The 14,795-nt window shown below is 45.4% G+C and overlaps 1 protein-coding gene across 2 annotated transcripts in view; it reads right to left on the bottom strand.

The window, feature by feature from the left end:
• The window catches only part of NIPAL3 (NIPA like domain containing 3), a 52,809-nt gene that overhangs the window by 18,681 nt on the left and 19,333 nt on the right, over nucleotides 1–14,795 (bottom strand). For both annotated transcript variants that reach the window (XM_055332057.1, XM_055332058.1), the window contains exons 3-6: nucleotides 9,804–9,872; nucleotides 7,932–8,103; nucleotides 4,963–5,022; nucleotides 2,529–2,674 (exon numbers count right to left, since the gene is read on the bottom strand). In XM_055332057.1, the coding sequence (XP_055188032.1) occupies nucleotides 2,529–2,674; nucleotides 4,963–5,022; nucleotides 7,932–8,103; nucleotides 9,804–9,872 (447 nt within the window). The remainder of the gene's footprint in view (nucleotides 1–2,528; nucleotides 2,675–4,962; nucleotides 5,023–7,931; nucleotides 8,104–9,803; nucleotides 9,873–14,795) is intronic.

The raw sequence follows: 14,795 nt of genomic DNA, 5'->3' as shown, positions 1-14,795 counted from the left end.
TAAAAAGTTTTTAAATTCCTCATAATTAGATACCATTAAAGACACCAGCTGTTTTCATTTTCCTGTTCCTTCCCATCTTTGTTGCAGTGAACATGTTTTATCTATTCATCATCATAGTCGATGCACAGTTTTGTACTGGGCTGTTTTAAGTCACCAAAAACAATTCTCGTATTTTATGACGGTGTCATAATTATCTTTAATTGCTGCAGAACACACGATGGAGTAGATGAGTTGCTCATCAACATTCCTAACCATCGAGCGTGCACTAAGGAGGCCTGGTTTTCCAACCATTCCTCATGATGCTTAAATGTGGTGCTGGAATAGCGCTGGGCCTTCTAGGCAGGATGGCTGTGTATGCATCCTCGAGTTCTGGGAGCATGTCTCCTCCCTCCCTTCCCTCCCTCTTTCCTTCTCTCCTCCCTCCTTCCCTCTGTCTTTCCTTTCCTCCTCTCTCCCTCCTACTCTCCTTCCTCCCCTTCCCTCCTTCCATCCCTCCCTCCTTCATTCCTGTCTTTCTTTCTTGAAGTATAGCTGACACACAATGTCACATTAGTTTCAGGTGTACAACCCCGTGACTGGACAACTCTCTCCACTCTCTGTGACACTATGCTCACAAGCGTACCTACCGTCCGTCTGATATATGCAGTATTTGGCACCTAGCAGATAATAAATATTTACTGAATTTGATTTGGCCAAATCTCTCCAGCTGGCAGCATTGGGGTACAACAGAAGTTGCTCAATCAGAGGGCTGAGAGCCATCAGGGGGAGGGAGCAGGGGAAGGGACAGAGGCAAGGAAACAATGTGAACAAACAGCTCCCCCCAGGGAGAGGTTTGGCCAGGGGTTCCACTGGATACCCCTTTGCGGGAGCCACACTGGAAATCAGTGCCTGCACAGCAGCCTCCTGAATTGCCCTCAAGTTACCTTTAGCCTATGGGAGGGGTTTTCTGCCATTTTTTGAACATGCGGTGATGTATGCACCAGCTAAGCATGCGCAGTTGAACCAAAGCGCCTAAGTAACAGAAAATGTCTAAGTTCCTTAGTGTATCAAGCTGCTGCTGCTGCCCCCAGGACATTGCATAAAAGCTTCCTGCCCTAACCCCAAGAGGAGACAGTGCTCTGACAGCTATCTGCCTGTCTCCTTACTGGTGACAAGTAATAAAAGAACTTGGCTTTCGACACTTCCTCAGGTTGTATTCAATTTAACAGTGATCCCTGCCTACCCCGCCCCCCTCCCCCCACTCCGACGAGTCCAGGTACAGCCAGACACGAGGAAGGAAGACAAACTGAGTTGGTCACTGGGCATCTGCCAAGTGCTGGCTGATTTCTACACAGCCTCATATCTACCAGGTGCCAGTCCTGGTCCAGTGACTTGCACCAGCTCATCAAGAAGGAGGCAGAGCTTCCAACTAGGTGACGTGGCCAAGGCCACACAGCACACAACGACTGTAGCCCAGGCCTCCCTGAGAGGAAAGTCTGTTTTCCGGGATTAAGCTTTTTCCAAAGACGGAGGCTCTCTGGTTCTGTCCTATAGCCATGTCTCCATGCCCACCAGGGGCATGCAGGGGCTGGCAAGGGGTCAGGAGATGATGCAGTTCCAATCCTGGGGAAATCTATCTTCTGCCTTGTGAGCCAACTAAGAAAACAGGACCTTCTCAGTCTTTAGAGTGGTGCCAGACTGCTTAAGTCAGAGCAACAACAGTGATCACCTTTATCACCAGACCATGGTGAAGGATGGTGGGCCCTGAAGCCAGCTTTGAATCCAGCTCTGCTCTCCTGGGGACTCTGGGCAGTCAGCCAACCTCTGTGAGCTTCAGCTGCCTCATCCATAAAACAGGGAGAAAAACATTTACCTTATAGAGTGGTTGGGAGAATCTGGGACGATATGTAAGGAAGTGTCTTGCACAGTGCCTGGCACGGAACAAGAATATATAGCAGTAGCTGGATCAAATACTTTACGTGCTTCCTCAACCAGTTTATCTGTAGACCTAACATGGAACAGAACTGGGGCTGAAAGTCTAGGAGACTGTTTCCAGTGTCTCCTGTGTTTCTATCAGCTTCTATCAGCTGTGTGATACCCGGAAAAAATAAATAACACATCTATGACTTTTTAAAATTTTAACTGTTTTTCTTACCATAAAAGTCTTACATGCTCACTGTAGAAATTTCAGATGATGCATAAAGACAAAGGTGGAATGAAAACTCAATCATAATTTCAGCTCCCAGAGACAACTATGGATGGCATTTCTATGTTTTCATCCAGTCCTTCGGTGTTACATCATATATACATACCTGCAGTATCTCTAAAAACTATAATTATCATATTATTTATGCAGATTTAGACATTACTCAGAACAGGTGAAAAAAGCATTTCCCCATGAATGAATACTACCCACAAGCATGGTCTTTAGTGCTGTGAAATATGTCCCAATTCACTCAAATTCCCTACTGCTGGACACTCAGGTTCCCCAAGCCTACGACTTGATACTCCTTCCTGCTATCTCGGGCAGGACCAGCGGCTTCTCTTACCATGTACAAGAGAAAAGGCCAGCTCACGAGGTGCTTGGTGATGTTCTCGCCTGTCATCTTCTCGTGACTGTTAGGTGCGAATGTCACCAGCAAGTAGGTGCCCACAATGGCCAAACCGCAGCCAACGAAGGACAAGACATAGCGCCCTGCGGGGAAGGAGGGAGGCTATCACAGGCTCACTGCAGAAGTAGGCTTCAGGCCCGTATGTGTTTCTTTTTTCTTTCAAGACTTTATTTATATAGTTGACAGAGAGAAAGAAAGCACAAGCAGGGGGAGTAGCAGAAGGAGAGGGAGAAGCAGGCTCCCCACTGAGCAGGGAGCCCAATGCAGGGCTCCATCCCTGATATCATGACCTGAGCCGAAGGCAGATGCCCAACCAACTGAGCCACTCAGGAGGCACCCCCTGATCCCCTGGATGTGTTTTTAGGGCAACACATGATAATCTAATTTTTAAAGTAAAGAAAAACCCAAAATAGCAGGTCACCTCCCTTAGTGTTATTCAAAAAAAAAAAACATTTAATGTTAAAACATTTTAGTGAGATGTGGCATGTATACTAAAAAGTGCTCAATGAATTCTCACAAAGTGAAAATATCCATGTAACCAGCACCCAGATCAAGAAAGGGAACGTTAGCAGGATCCCAACATCCTCACTTGTGCCCCCTTCCAGTCACTAGGCCGCAGCACCAGGGTATGACCCTGACTTCTACCAGCCCTGACAGTTTGCCTGGTTTTGTACTTTCTCTGAGTGGACTCGTACTGTATGATTTCTTGCGTCTGTGTTCACCTATGTTTGTGAGTTTGTGAGATTCATCTGAATCCTGGCGTGGAGGGTAGGTGTCTCATGCCTGTATGGTGCGTGACACAATTTATCCATTCTGATGCTGATGGGTGTTTAAATACTCCCGGGATTATATCAAGTAACGTTGCTATGAGCATCCTTGTGCATGTCATTTGGAAAACATACTGTTTGAATTTCTGTTGGGTATAAAACTTGGAGCAGGAATTCCTGGGTCAGGGGATACAGCTTAGTAGTTACTATCAAATGGTTTTACAAACTGGTCGCACCAATTTCCACTCCCACTGGGAGCGCATCAGAGTTAAGACTGCCTTTTTCTTCTCCTTCATGGTAGCCATTCTGCTACTGCACTGTGGTTTGAGTACATTTTATGGGGAAGGTTTGAAAGTCAGAATCACTTTATGGGCGGGGCACCTGGGTGGCTCAGTCAGTTAAGCATCTGCCTTAGGCTCAGGTTATGATCTCAGGGTCCTGGGATCAAGCCCTGCAATGGGCTCCCTGCTCAGTGGGGAGCCTGCTTCTCCCTTTCCTGTCCACTTGTGCTCTCTCTTGCTATCTCTTTTTCTCTTTCAAATAAATAAACAAAATCATAAAAAAAAAAAGAGTTACTGTCTGGGCAATATAAAAAAAAACAAATATAATGAAACCTCACAAGCAAACCTTCAGAGCCTACCATGTACCTTATAAAAATGACCTTATCATTTCCCATCTGCTAGTTAACCTAGCCCCAAGGGACCAGTCCAAATACTATTAATATTGTATTCCATAGACCTGTCAGAGACTATTTGTGGGGCCGAAGCCCCAAGCCTAGCTACCCCTGTACTATACCCTCTGCCATCAGGACTACTGCAAATCACTCTGAGTCTTTTGGTCTTGGCATCATATATTTGCTGAGCAGTAGGTCTGCTTTTTTCAGTATAAGATTCTTTTCTCTTTTTGCCTCCTGGCCCCCGTCTTGCTCTTATCCTATACCAATGATCAGAACAGTGGTTCCCAAACCTGGCTGTGTGAGCCAGTTCATCTGGCTGCATGCCTAAGTTGCATGTTCTAATCTAGGTTGTAACCATGTTACCATGTAATGGTAACTTCTGACCTCCATGTTTTTGTTTCCCATTTGCTTTAGAACTCATTTTAGGTAAAGAAAGTGCCTTTTATCAGGTCTCCTAAAATCCCTACAATAGATGCGTAATAAATATTGATGGAATGGAATGAAATAAATTCCCTTTTTCAGAAGTCTCACAGATGATTCTATTGTGTAACCAGGTTTGGGAAATACTGATTTAAAAACCCAGCTCTCAGAAGCCTGATGAGGGTGGAATATAGAACACAGAGGGGAGCAGGAGACAGAGGATCTCTATATCGGGGTTAGCTGGGGTTTCTTTTTAAAGATTTTATTTATTTATTCTTGAGAGACATACAGAGAGAGGCAGAGATATAGGCAGAGGGAGAAGCAGGCTCCCCGTGGGGAGCCCAATGTGGGACTCGATCCCAGGACCCTGGGTACACAACCTGAGCTGAAGGCAGACACTCAACCACTGAGCCACCCAGGTACCCCTAAATTGGGGTAAGCTCGTTTTGTAATGAACGAACAGCACAAGCACAGAATTAAGAACAGGGGCTCAAATTGGTGAACTTACTCAGAAAGTCTTTAGGTTTCCATTTTTCTTTGATGAATATGATTCCTATGATGGCGCTAGCTATAAAAAAAGAAAAGAAAAGAAAAAGCACAAGGAAAAGAAAAGTGAGGCTGTCACCAGTTCAATGGAGTCCCTTTACCCAGGCCCGAGGGCTAACTCATTTGCTTTATACCTAGGTACTTCCTAACCTCTCCCTCCTACTCCCCAAAGCTCAGTCCTAGGCTCCTCTCTGAGCCTTCTTGAGGATTTCTGACAAGTCCAGGAGCACTGGTGTCAAGTGCTTGCAGTGTGACAGCTATTTCTGGCACATCTACCCATCTAGGTGGATGCCGTTATTATTCCCATTTGAAAAACGGGACATTGGGGCTAGGAGAGGTGAAGGATCCACTTGGGACCATGCAGCTGGTAAGGACTGCCAGGGGCCAGGGCTCTAGCTTCTTCCACTGCCATGACTATCTGACACTTTGTCCTGGCTCTTCTGTCTCCCTCTCAGACTTCCTGGTCACTGCCCTAGGGGTTGGGGCTGGCAGTCACTGTGGACCGACCTGGAGGCCTATTTCAGCACTGCCTCTTCCGGCTGTTTGTCCTTGGGTGTCACTACATGTGAGTCTCAGTCTGGATCCAGCTCAGGCCTGCTCGCTGCTGGTTAAATAGTCAGGAAACCGCTGTGGCATGAGAGCGGCCACGGTGGCAGTCTTTATGGTCTTTACGCCATATAAATCAGAAACACTACAAATGAGGTCTTCCTTTTATCCTTTCCTACTTTTCTGCCCCTTTCTTCTTTTCCCGCTCCCTCCCTTCTCCCGCCGCCTCATCCTCTTCTTTTTCTTCTCCCATTTTTCTCCCGTTCTCTGAATGTTGATTCATCAGCACACCACTGAAAACACCTCCTTCTCTGGGTTATTAGGGCAATTAAATGAGATAATGCACGTCAATCATGTGTCACACAGTAACTGCTCCATAACTGAGCCATTATTATCATGAAAGTACCTGGAATAGTGACTGATAAGTAATAGGTATCTAACAAATGGTGGTTATTACTTGAATAATTATTTATTTTTAATATTGTTTTTTTCCTGGGTGACTGAAAAAGCTCTGAGGGCCCCTTAATTTCTAGTGGTTGATACCTGAGAACCCATCATTCAACTCCAGTCTCTTATTTTTAAGAGTTTGATTATTTGAATTACTAAATTATTACAATTCAGAGGCAAATATTTAAAGCACTTAGTCCCTCGGTCACCTATTTCTCATTGTAAGGGGAGGTTCTGGTGACTTTTCCAAGGTCAGTGAACCTTGATCTTTTCTCACTAATACACTAATACAACAATAAAGCAGGCTAGAGAGGACAGCAAGTGAAGGCCGGGACTGGGGATGGCTACCTGCCTCAACTAAAGGCATTCAGATTATGTTGTATTTCTATTTATTTATTTATTTATTTATTTATTTATTTATTTATTTATTTATTTATCTATCTATCTATCTATCTATCTATCTATTCTTTTTTAAAGATTTTATTTATTTATTCATGAGAGACACACAAACACACACACATACACACAGAGAGAGAGAGAGAGAGAGAGAGAGGCAGAGACACAGGCAGAGGGAGAAGCAGGCTCCATGCAGGGAGCCTGATGCGGGACTCGATCCTGGGTCTCCAGGATCACACCCTGGGCTGAAGGCAGCACTAAACACTGAGCCACCTAGGCTGCCCTTTTTTTAATTTTTTTAAAAAATTCTTCCTTTAAATTCATTTAGCTAACACATACTGTGTTGTTAGTTTCAGAAGCAGAATTTAGTGACTCATCAGTTGCATATAACGCCCAGTGTTCATCCCGTCACATGCCCTCCTTCATGCCTGTCACCCAGTTACCTGTTTCCCCTGGACCCTCATCTCTCTGATCAGATCAGCTTTTAAAACAACATCATGTGGAAAACAACACGGTGTGTCTGAGGACCTCACTCATCTTTGTGGGCTGCCAGGGTACAAACCCTGGTCAAGAAAAAGACGGACTCTTTATGGGATTGGAAAAAGCAAATAGGTTTCCGGTTCTTTGCCAAGTCCTAGTAAGTGGTGAGGCTGCTTGAATCTCTGAGAATTCTCACTCAGGGACACTCTGATTGATGATGTCTTCCATGGGCCCGGAAGGGGTGTGTGGTTGCTGTACATATCTGCGCCATAGAAGAGGTTCTCTGAAGTCCAAGAGAAAAAAAACTACTCAAAATACCACTTTCCCCTTTAAAAGCAGGGAAGAGTTCAAGAGAGTGTGGGGCCTGCCAGCAAATGGAAGGAAACATTTCAACTCAAGTTCACTGTCCCCACTCCTATGTTCACTAATCTATTAACATTTTTTATTTAAGAAGAGAAGATTTTTTTTCCCCTAATTCTACTTGATATGTGGAATATGGACATCAAAGCTCCTTTGACTTTTCATTGGTTCAAAAGTTCTAAGACACTGGTTCTGGGATTGCAGAAATCACAGAGAAATGGCAGGTGAGAACGTGAACAATGCTTTGGAGATGGAATCAGTTGATGTAAAAAGATCAGGGAATTAGCTGAATGGGCATCTGTTAGAGCTATGAGATGTCTGAACCCTATGAAAGCTTGGGTTATCTTGACAGTGTTCAGATGAAAGGTGCAAGTTTATATCTTCCTTCCTCAGGAGAAATAGAAAGCAATTCTAGACTCTCTGAATCTTAAACAGATTAGGGAGCCAGACCATCCTGTGCCTCAGCCCTGCCCCGCTGTGCCCCTGTTTCCTCATCTGTAAAATGGGGATAATGATAGTATCACCCTCAAAAATGAGGATGAGAAGAATTAATATCTGCAAAGCATTGAGCACAGGGCCCGTGTATATGGACCCTTTGGAGGTATTAACGACATTACTAAGCAAAAGCTGCTTTGTCGAACTAGTATGGGGCTGGCAAGGCAGGAGGGTCCCAGGGAGTGATGGCGGGGCGCCCGGTCTTACCTATCACAGAGACGGCGCTGAGAGGCACAATCAGCGACAGTGGGGCAAAGGCGTAGGAGGCAAACACGCCCAGCTCCCCCAGCAGCATCAGGAACAGGCCCAGCCACCATGTTTTGGTCTTGAAATAGGCCCGGGGATCCTTGGAGCCTGCCAGGCGAATGTGGCAGTACTTCTAGAAATCCGAGAAAGAAAGCAATTTGACCAGATATTTGGGTAAAAGATGCTATGACGTATGCATCCTAAATCTACGCGCCCCAACCCCACATACACTTTTATTTGGGAAGACTTGTCAGGTTTTCTTCTGGGGTCCTGGTTCAGAGAAGAGGCAAGCAGTTGCCATCTCAATACTGGGTTGTCACTCTAAGGACAGCAGTTCTCAAACTGGCGCTGGGAAGCCTCAGAAACTCCCCAGGAAGCTGTGGAAAAAATACAGGTCTCCACTTCAGGGGAGGTGTGGGAGAGGCCTGGAGATGTGCAATTCTAGTGCAAAGCACAGAAGCATGCAGTCTGGAGTGGGAGCCGGGGTCTAGGATGCCCATGTTCACCCGGCTTCAGGTTTAGTGTCTCCCTCTAACTGCAATGCCTCCGAGACCCGATGCTAGGGGAGCTGGGAGCTCCGCTGGGCTGCCCAGGGTATTAGTGGACCCTGCCCTCCCTCAGGTGGATACTCGGCCCAAGGTTGGCCAATAGATTTTGTTCTGGAAATGTGCCCTTGGGACACAAAAAATGGGGTGGTGACCAAGGAAAGCAAGGCAGTCATGTTGGCTTAGAGAACCACAGCTGCCATTTGGGAGGGAACATGATGAAGGCTGCAGGGAAGCAGATGCAGAAGCAGAGACACCAGTCGTAGAAAGAAGAGCATGAACCAGACAAGTGGCCAAGAGACCACGTGGCCTCAGAAACACACAGGACCACTCTGGCACATGTGTGTGCGAGGGAGCCGAGATGTACCAGGTACCCATGTATGTTCATGTCTCTGATCCAGGGAGGGAGAGCACTTTACCATAACTAGAAACGGAATAGTACCAGTAGAGAGGAGGTGGCCAGGGTGCTGGAGGACTTATCCTGTCTGCAGGTGTCAAGTCTCTGTCTGGGTGTCCCAGAGTGGTCCCTGAGACAGTACTTGGGAGGAGGCAGTTGATTTGGGAGGTGATTCCAGGAGGCACAGTAAGGGGGTGGGAAAGTGAGCCAGAGAAGGGAGGGTGCACTAGTTAGGGAGTCAGTGCCCTGGGCAATGGGGCTCATCCCACTGGGGACCCTCTGGGAAACCCCTGAACTCAGCTCAGAACCAAGCTACCAGAGGCTGGAAGCCTGGGGCATTTATCCATTGGCTCCCTTCCCCCTCTGGCTGAAAGCTGCCCCAGGGGCTTTAATCACGAGGGCTGCCACCCAATTCACACCCAGAGCTTCCCAGTTACACCTGTATACCAGGTGAGGCAGTTCCCGGGGTGCCCCAAGGAGCTCCTCAGTCTATCAGCTTGCTCCAAACCACAGCTGCTTGCCAGCTCAGACAAGCCAGTGGGCTCAGCTGCTCCAGGGCACCCCAGGGACTTCTAAGGGACAGAGAGTACTGTCATCTGACTTGACAGGTGATGGGGGGATGATGTGGGGGTAAAGAATCAAGAAAGATTCTGGAACATCACACAAGGTACTCTCCTAGGGCGCAGCCCAGGAGTGGAGGAAGCAACATCCCACAGAAGGGGACAGCTGGGGCCTGCACCAGACTCCCGGCCGATTGGCTGTGTCTCTGCCCCCAGACGGACAGCACTGGCCACCGTGCCCGCAGGTGGACGGCGCTGGCCACCGTGCCGGCAGACAGACGGCGCTGGCCACCGAGCCCCCAGATGGACAGTGCTAGCAACTAAGACTTACCTGCAGGTTAAGTGCAATGCTGACCACAAGGTGCCCGAAAATTGCCAAAAGGGCGCCGATCAAGTTTTCCTGAAAAGAAAGTTCAGAGGAGCAGATGTGAGCTGAGTCTAAGCTAAAGGGCCCTGGAGGCACAGATGAAGCCCCACAGTTCGCTGTCCCAAAACAAAACTAGAGAAACATCCACCACAAAGCACACCCCAGACCTCCTCTTGGAGTTTTACTACCCAAGGTCAATGCTAGTTTACAAAACACTGCCCTGAGTTGGACACTTCCAGAAGGCTCTGTCCTTTGCCCATTAGTCACATGATGAGGCCCAAACCTGCCCTGCTCTACCTTATTGCACAGACTCACTGCAGCCCTGTACAGGCAAGCAACATTCAGAAATCAGAATTTACAAAAGAAAACACAGGTGGGGATACTATTGGCTATTTTAATCAATGGAGTCTTCATGTTCCTATGAAGGGAAGGGGTCTCAATGAGACTCTTTAAACTGGCTAGTTTGCTTAGGCTATTTTTAATTATTTCATTTAATAAACATTTAATATCCGTCACCTTAAAAATAAGATTCAGATTCTTTAGCATGGCATCTTCTTTTAACTTTAAAAGACAATTCTCAAACATATATTCATTGTACAATAATTAGGAAATATAAAGAAATGACAGAAAGGATGACAGTCACCACAATGGTCTTGCAGTCCACCCAGAAGACAGGTCATTAGCACACAATAAGGCAGGAAGCCAACCCTCTGTCCCCTCTTCCCTCTCCCCTGGAATGCTGAGGGCCTAGACAGCTAAGAAGGTAGTGGGCTGTGGGTGAGGGTAGGAGGAGGGAGGGGGTGTCTGCTGATGGAAACCACCATGGCTGTCCTTGACTTTGCCCCAGCAAGGTGCAGTGTTGCAGAATAAAGGAAGGACGTTGAGCCGGTTCTAATTCCAGCTCTGCTGCCTCGTCACTGCATGACTTTGGATGAGTTTCTTCCCCTCATCAGGCGTGTGTGTCCTTGTCTGGAAAATGTAAATGCTGGCCCACATTACCTCCAAAGGACCTGCCAGCCCCCACTGAAGCCCCTGGTTAGAGCCAGACTGCCAACAGAAGCCAAGTAAAGGACCAGGCCAGACAGGAAACTGATTTTTGTTCATTTCACTTTATAAAAACAATTCAACACTGGGGGCATCTGAGGGACCCAAAGAAACTGGCTTCTACTTCTTCCCAAGATGGCTCTCATAGCTTGAGCTGCACTTCCTTGGTCCTTCTCCATCTCTTTATGTGTTTTTGTTGTGTCTCTTCTCAGACTGAATTAAGCAGAAACCATGTCCCTCCTATAGGCTCACAGGATCTCAGAGCTGAAATGGTAGTTAAATAAGTTTGGGAAATACTGGATCCTCAGTCCACTGCTTGGAGGCCCATAATGTGCTGACAAGTTAGGGGCTTTCACAGGCTGGTCCCTCTTGGCCACCCCAGGTGTCCCAAACCTATGTGGCTCTAGAACTCTTAGTCTGCAAACATCTGTGATGCTCACCCCATCATGTTCCTTTTCTTCTGGTAAAAGCATCCTGATTTTGCTGTGGAGCACTCCTCCTTGCCCCTAATTCCCCCTCGTAAAGTCTTGTTGGGACTGTTTTTCTGAGTGTTCCATCCTCTCCTGGACCATGATGGGCCTATGACCCAAACTTGACCCAAGCCAAGCAGGTCAGAAACTCTCTCTGGGGTCCAAATCTTTTTTATTTTTTATTTTTTAAAGAGAGAGAGTGTGTGAATTGAGGCAGGCAGGGGCAGAAGGACAGGGAGACAGAGTGAATCTTAAGGAGGCTCCACACTCAGTGCTCAGCATGGAGCCAAATATGAGGCTTGAGCTCACAATCCTGAGATTATGACCTGAGCTGAAATTAAGAGTCCGATGCTTCACCAATTGAGCCACCCAGGTACCCCTCTGAGGTCTCAATCTTGAATAGAGAACTATGAAGGCTGAAAGAAGTCTGGGGTCATTGCTGCCCAAGGCCAGTCCTAGGCAAGTCAGGCCCTTGGAACCATCCTGGTGCCTGTGACTTCCAGAAGCTCACAGAAGTGGAATCATGCAATGGTTGTCTGTCTGTGACTGGCTTACTGTCTTAGTCAGTTTGGGCTGATCTAACAAATACCACAGACTGGGTGGCTTAAACAGTAAACATTTATTTCTCACAGTTCTAGAGGGTGGGAAGTCCAAGATCAAGGTTTTGCCTGATTCTGTTCCTGCTTAGAGTTTTTTCCTGGTTTACAGATGGACACCTTTTCAGTGTATCCTCACATGTCAGACAGAGATTATCCCCGTCTTGTATCCCTTCTTATAAGGGCACTGATCTCCGTCAGGAGGGCTCGTGTGACCCCTTCATGACCTAATGATCTCCCAAAGGCCCTACTTCCAAAACGTCATGTTGGGGATTAGGGCTTTAACATATAAATGGGGGGTGATTCTGACAAACATTTAGCTCATAGCACTTACCTTACTTAGCATTATGTCTTCAAGGTTCATCCATGTTATCACATATTGCCAGATGTCTTTCTTTTACAAGGATGCATAATATTCCACTGTATGTATACACGTCAACCTATCCTTTTATCACTCATCTATCAATGGACATTTAGGTTATTTCTATCTCTTGACTATTGTGAATAGTACTGCAATCAATAGTGAAGTGCTGTTATCTTTTTTAGATCCTGATTTCAATTCTTTTGGATCCTGTCCAGAGTCTTGACCTGTCAAATTATGAGCAGTAATATGGTTTCTGTTTTTAAATATAGGTCTTCAGGTGGTTTGTTACACAGCAATTGTTACACAGCAATAGCTAACTGATACATTTCCTTAATAAACCAGGGTTGCTTAATGATCCAGCAATTTTTGACTGGGACTCAAGACCTGATTCTATCCCAGATATTCATTAATAGGTGACCTTCATCTTCCATCTGATTCAAGTGTGTATGATTCTACTACTTGATTCCGCCAACCCCTTTCTTTGCCCAGCTAAGGTATTTTAATGTCTTCCCATTTTAATGCCTGCCTCTCTAAATGTACTTTAAGGCCATTCTATAAACCTAACATACCTTTATTTAATCCATCATTACACTTTTTTTATTGAGGTAAAAATTCACAAATCATAAAATTTACCATTTTGACCTCCTTAAAGTATTCCATTCAGTGGTTTTTGGTATATTCACAATGTTATGAGGGATGTCATTGAAAAAGTGGTGGAATAGAGAATTTTAGGAACCCATCCCTTCAGAAAAACAACTAATAAACTGGCAAAACCCATCAGAATCACATTTTTGTATAACTCTGGAATCTAGCCAAAAATGTATAACAATCAGAGGAAGGCAAGGTGAAGAAAGAAGCTGTTGCTTTATGGTATGAAAGCACTGTGGCATTTTAAATTGCCTGCTTCCCATCCCTTACACCCCAGAATTCTGGCAGCCACAAGGACACAGAGAGAGCAATACATGAAACGTATTTTTTAAAATCTGTGTTTACGGTTCTGACCTGTCTGGTGACCCCTGATGGATTGGCACAGGGCTCGTCTTTGTTTTGTTTGACGTGGAGGGATACCAGGGCTGGTGTCAGCTTCCCAAGTTGTTTATGGTCAACACCTTTAAAGGTACAAGTATTGGCTGTGTAATAGTTTGGGGCAAGGGACAGTACTCAGAATGAGCAATAGACAGAAGGAAAAGCTGGGTCAGGAAGTCTGGGAAAGGAGATACATAAAGGATAAGAGCTTTCTTAAGTCTCCACACATACTGAGGAATTGAAAAGGCCAGGCATATAGCAGGGTCGGATGCGTGCCTCAAAAACACTAGGCTTCATCTGTGGCTGGCCTTCAGGCTGGGTGCAAGCAGGGAGCAAAGGCTAAGGCAGAGTGAGTGGTAAATGGCTTGGCTAAGCATTGGAAGGCCCCAACACACAGCCAATCTGCAAAGACTTGGAGAATCTTGGGAGGATTTTTTTCTTTTTTTGGCCCTAGGTAGTTAAGGAAACTGTCAAAACACAAGCTGATCACCTAACAGGAATAGATTTCATCAGTCTGCATACAACAGAGGACACAGACTTTACAAAAAGAGTTTAGAAAAATCACAAAACAAGAAACACTAACAAACTACAACAAGCAACAACAACAAATGGGGTGCAGATCTGTTTTCTACAGTTGCAACATATTTAAAATGACCAGTTTTCATCAGTGTTATACACACCATTCTCCAAATGCGGAGCATTTCTGCTATCCCAAAAAAGAAACTCCAAACCCACTAGCAGTCCCTCTCCACTCCCCATCACCCTGGCCCCTGACAAACACTAATCTATTCCCTGTTTCTTTGGATTTGCTTGTTCTGGACAGTTCATATAAATGGAATCCTACAATATGTGGTCTTTGTGTCTGTATTTTTTTTTATTACCAAGAATAACATTTTTAAGGTTCATACATTATGATATGTACTAGTACTTCATTCCTTTTTATGGCCAAATAATACTCCACTATATGGATATAACACATTTCATTTATCCATTCACCAGGTACATTTGAGTGATCTCCACTTTCTATCATAAATAATGTTAACATGCTTATACAAGTTTTCATACAAATACATTATTTTTGATTCTCCTGGGTATCTTTAGTGTCTAATTTTTTGGGGGGAATTGTCAAACTGTTTTCCATAGTGGCTGTACCTGTTTATTGTCCCACCTATGGAGGATTCCAATTTCTTCATATCTTTGCCGACACTTGTTATTTTCCTTTTCATTTATTTTTTACGTTTTAAAGATGTGTTTATTTTATTTTTTATTTTTTATTTTATTTTTATTTTTAAAAGATCTTTTTTTTTAAAAAAAAAAAGGATTTTATTTAGTTAGTCATAGACACAGAGAAAGAGAGGCAGAGGGATCCCTGGGTGGCGCAGCAGTTTGGCGTCTGCCTTTGGCCCAGGGTGCGATCCTGGAGACCCGGGATCGAATCCCACATCGGGCTCCCGGT

Source organism: Nyctereutes procyonoides, unplaced genomic scaffold, assembly GCF_905146905.1.
Source record: "Nyctereutes procyonoides isolate TBG_1078 unplaced genomic scaffold, NYPRO_anot_genome, whole genome shotgun sequence".
NCBI lineage: Eukaryota > Metazoa > Chordata > Mammalia > Carnivora > Canidae > Nyctereutes > Nyctereutes procyonoides.
This window is presented reverse-complemented; position numbering and strand designations above follow the sequence as displayed.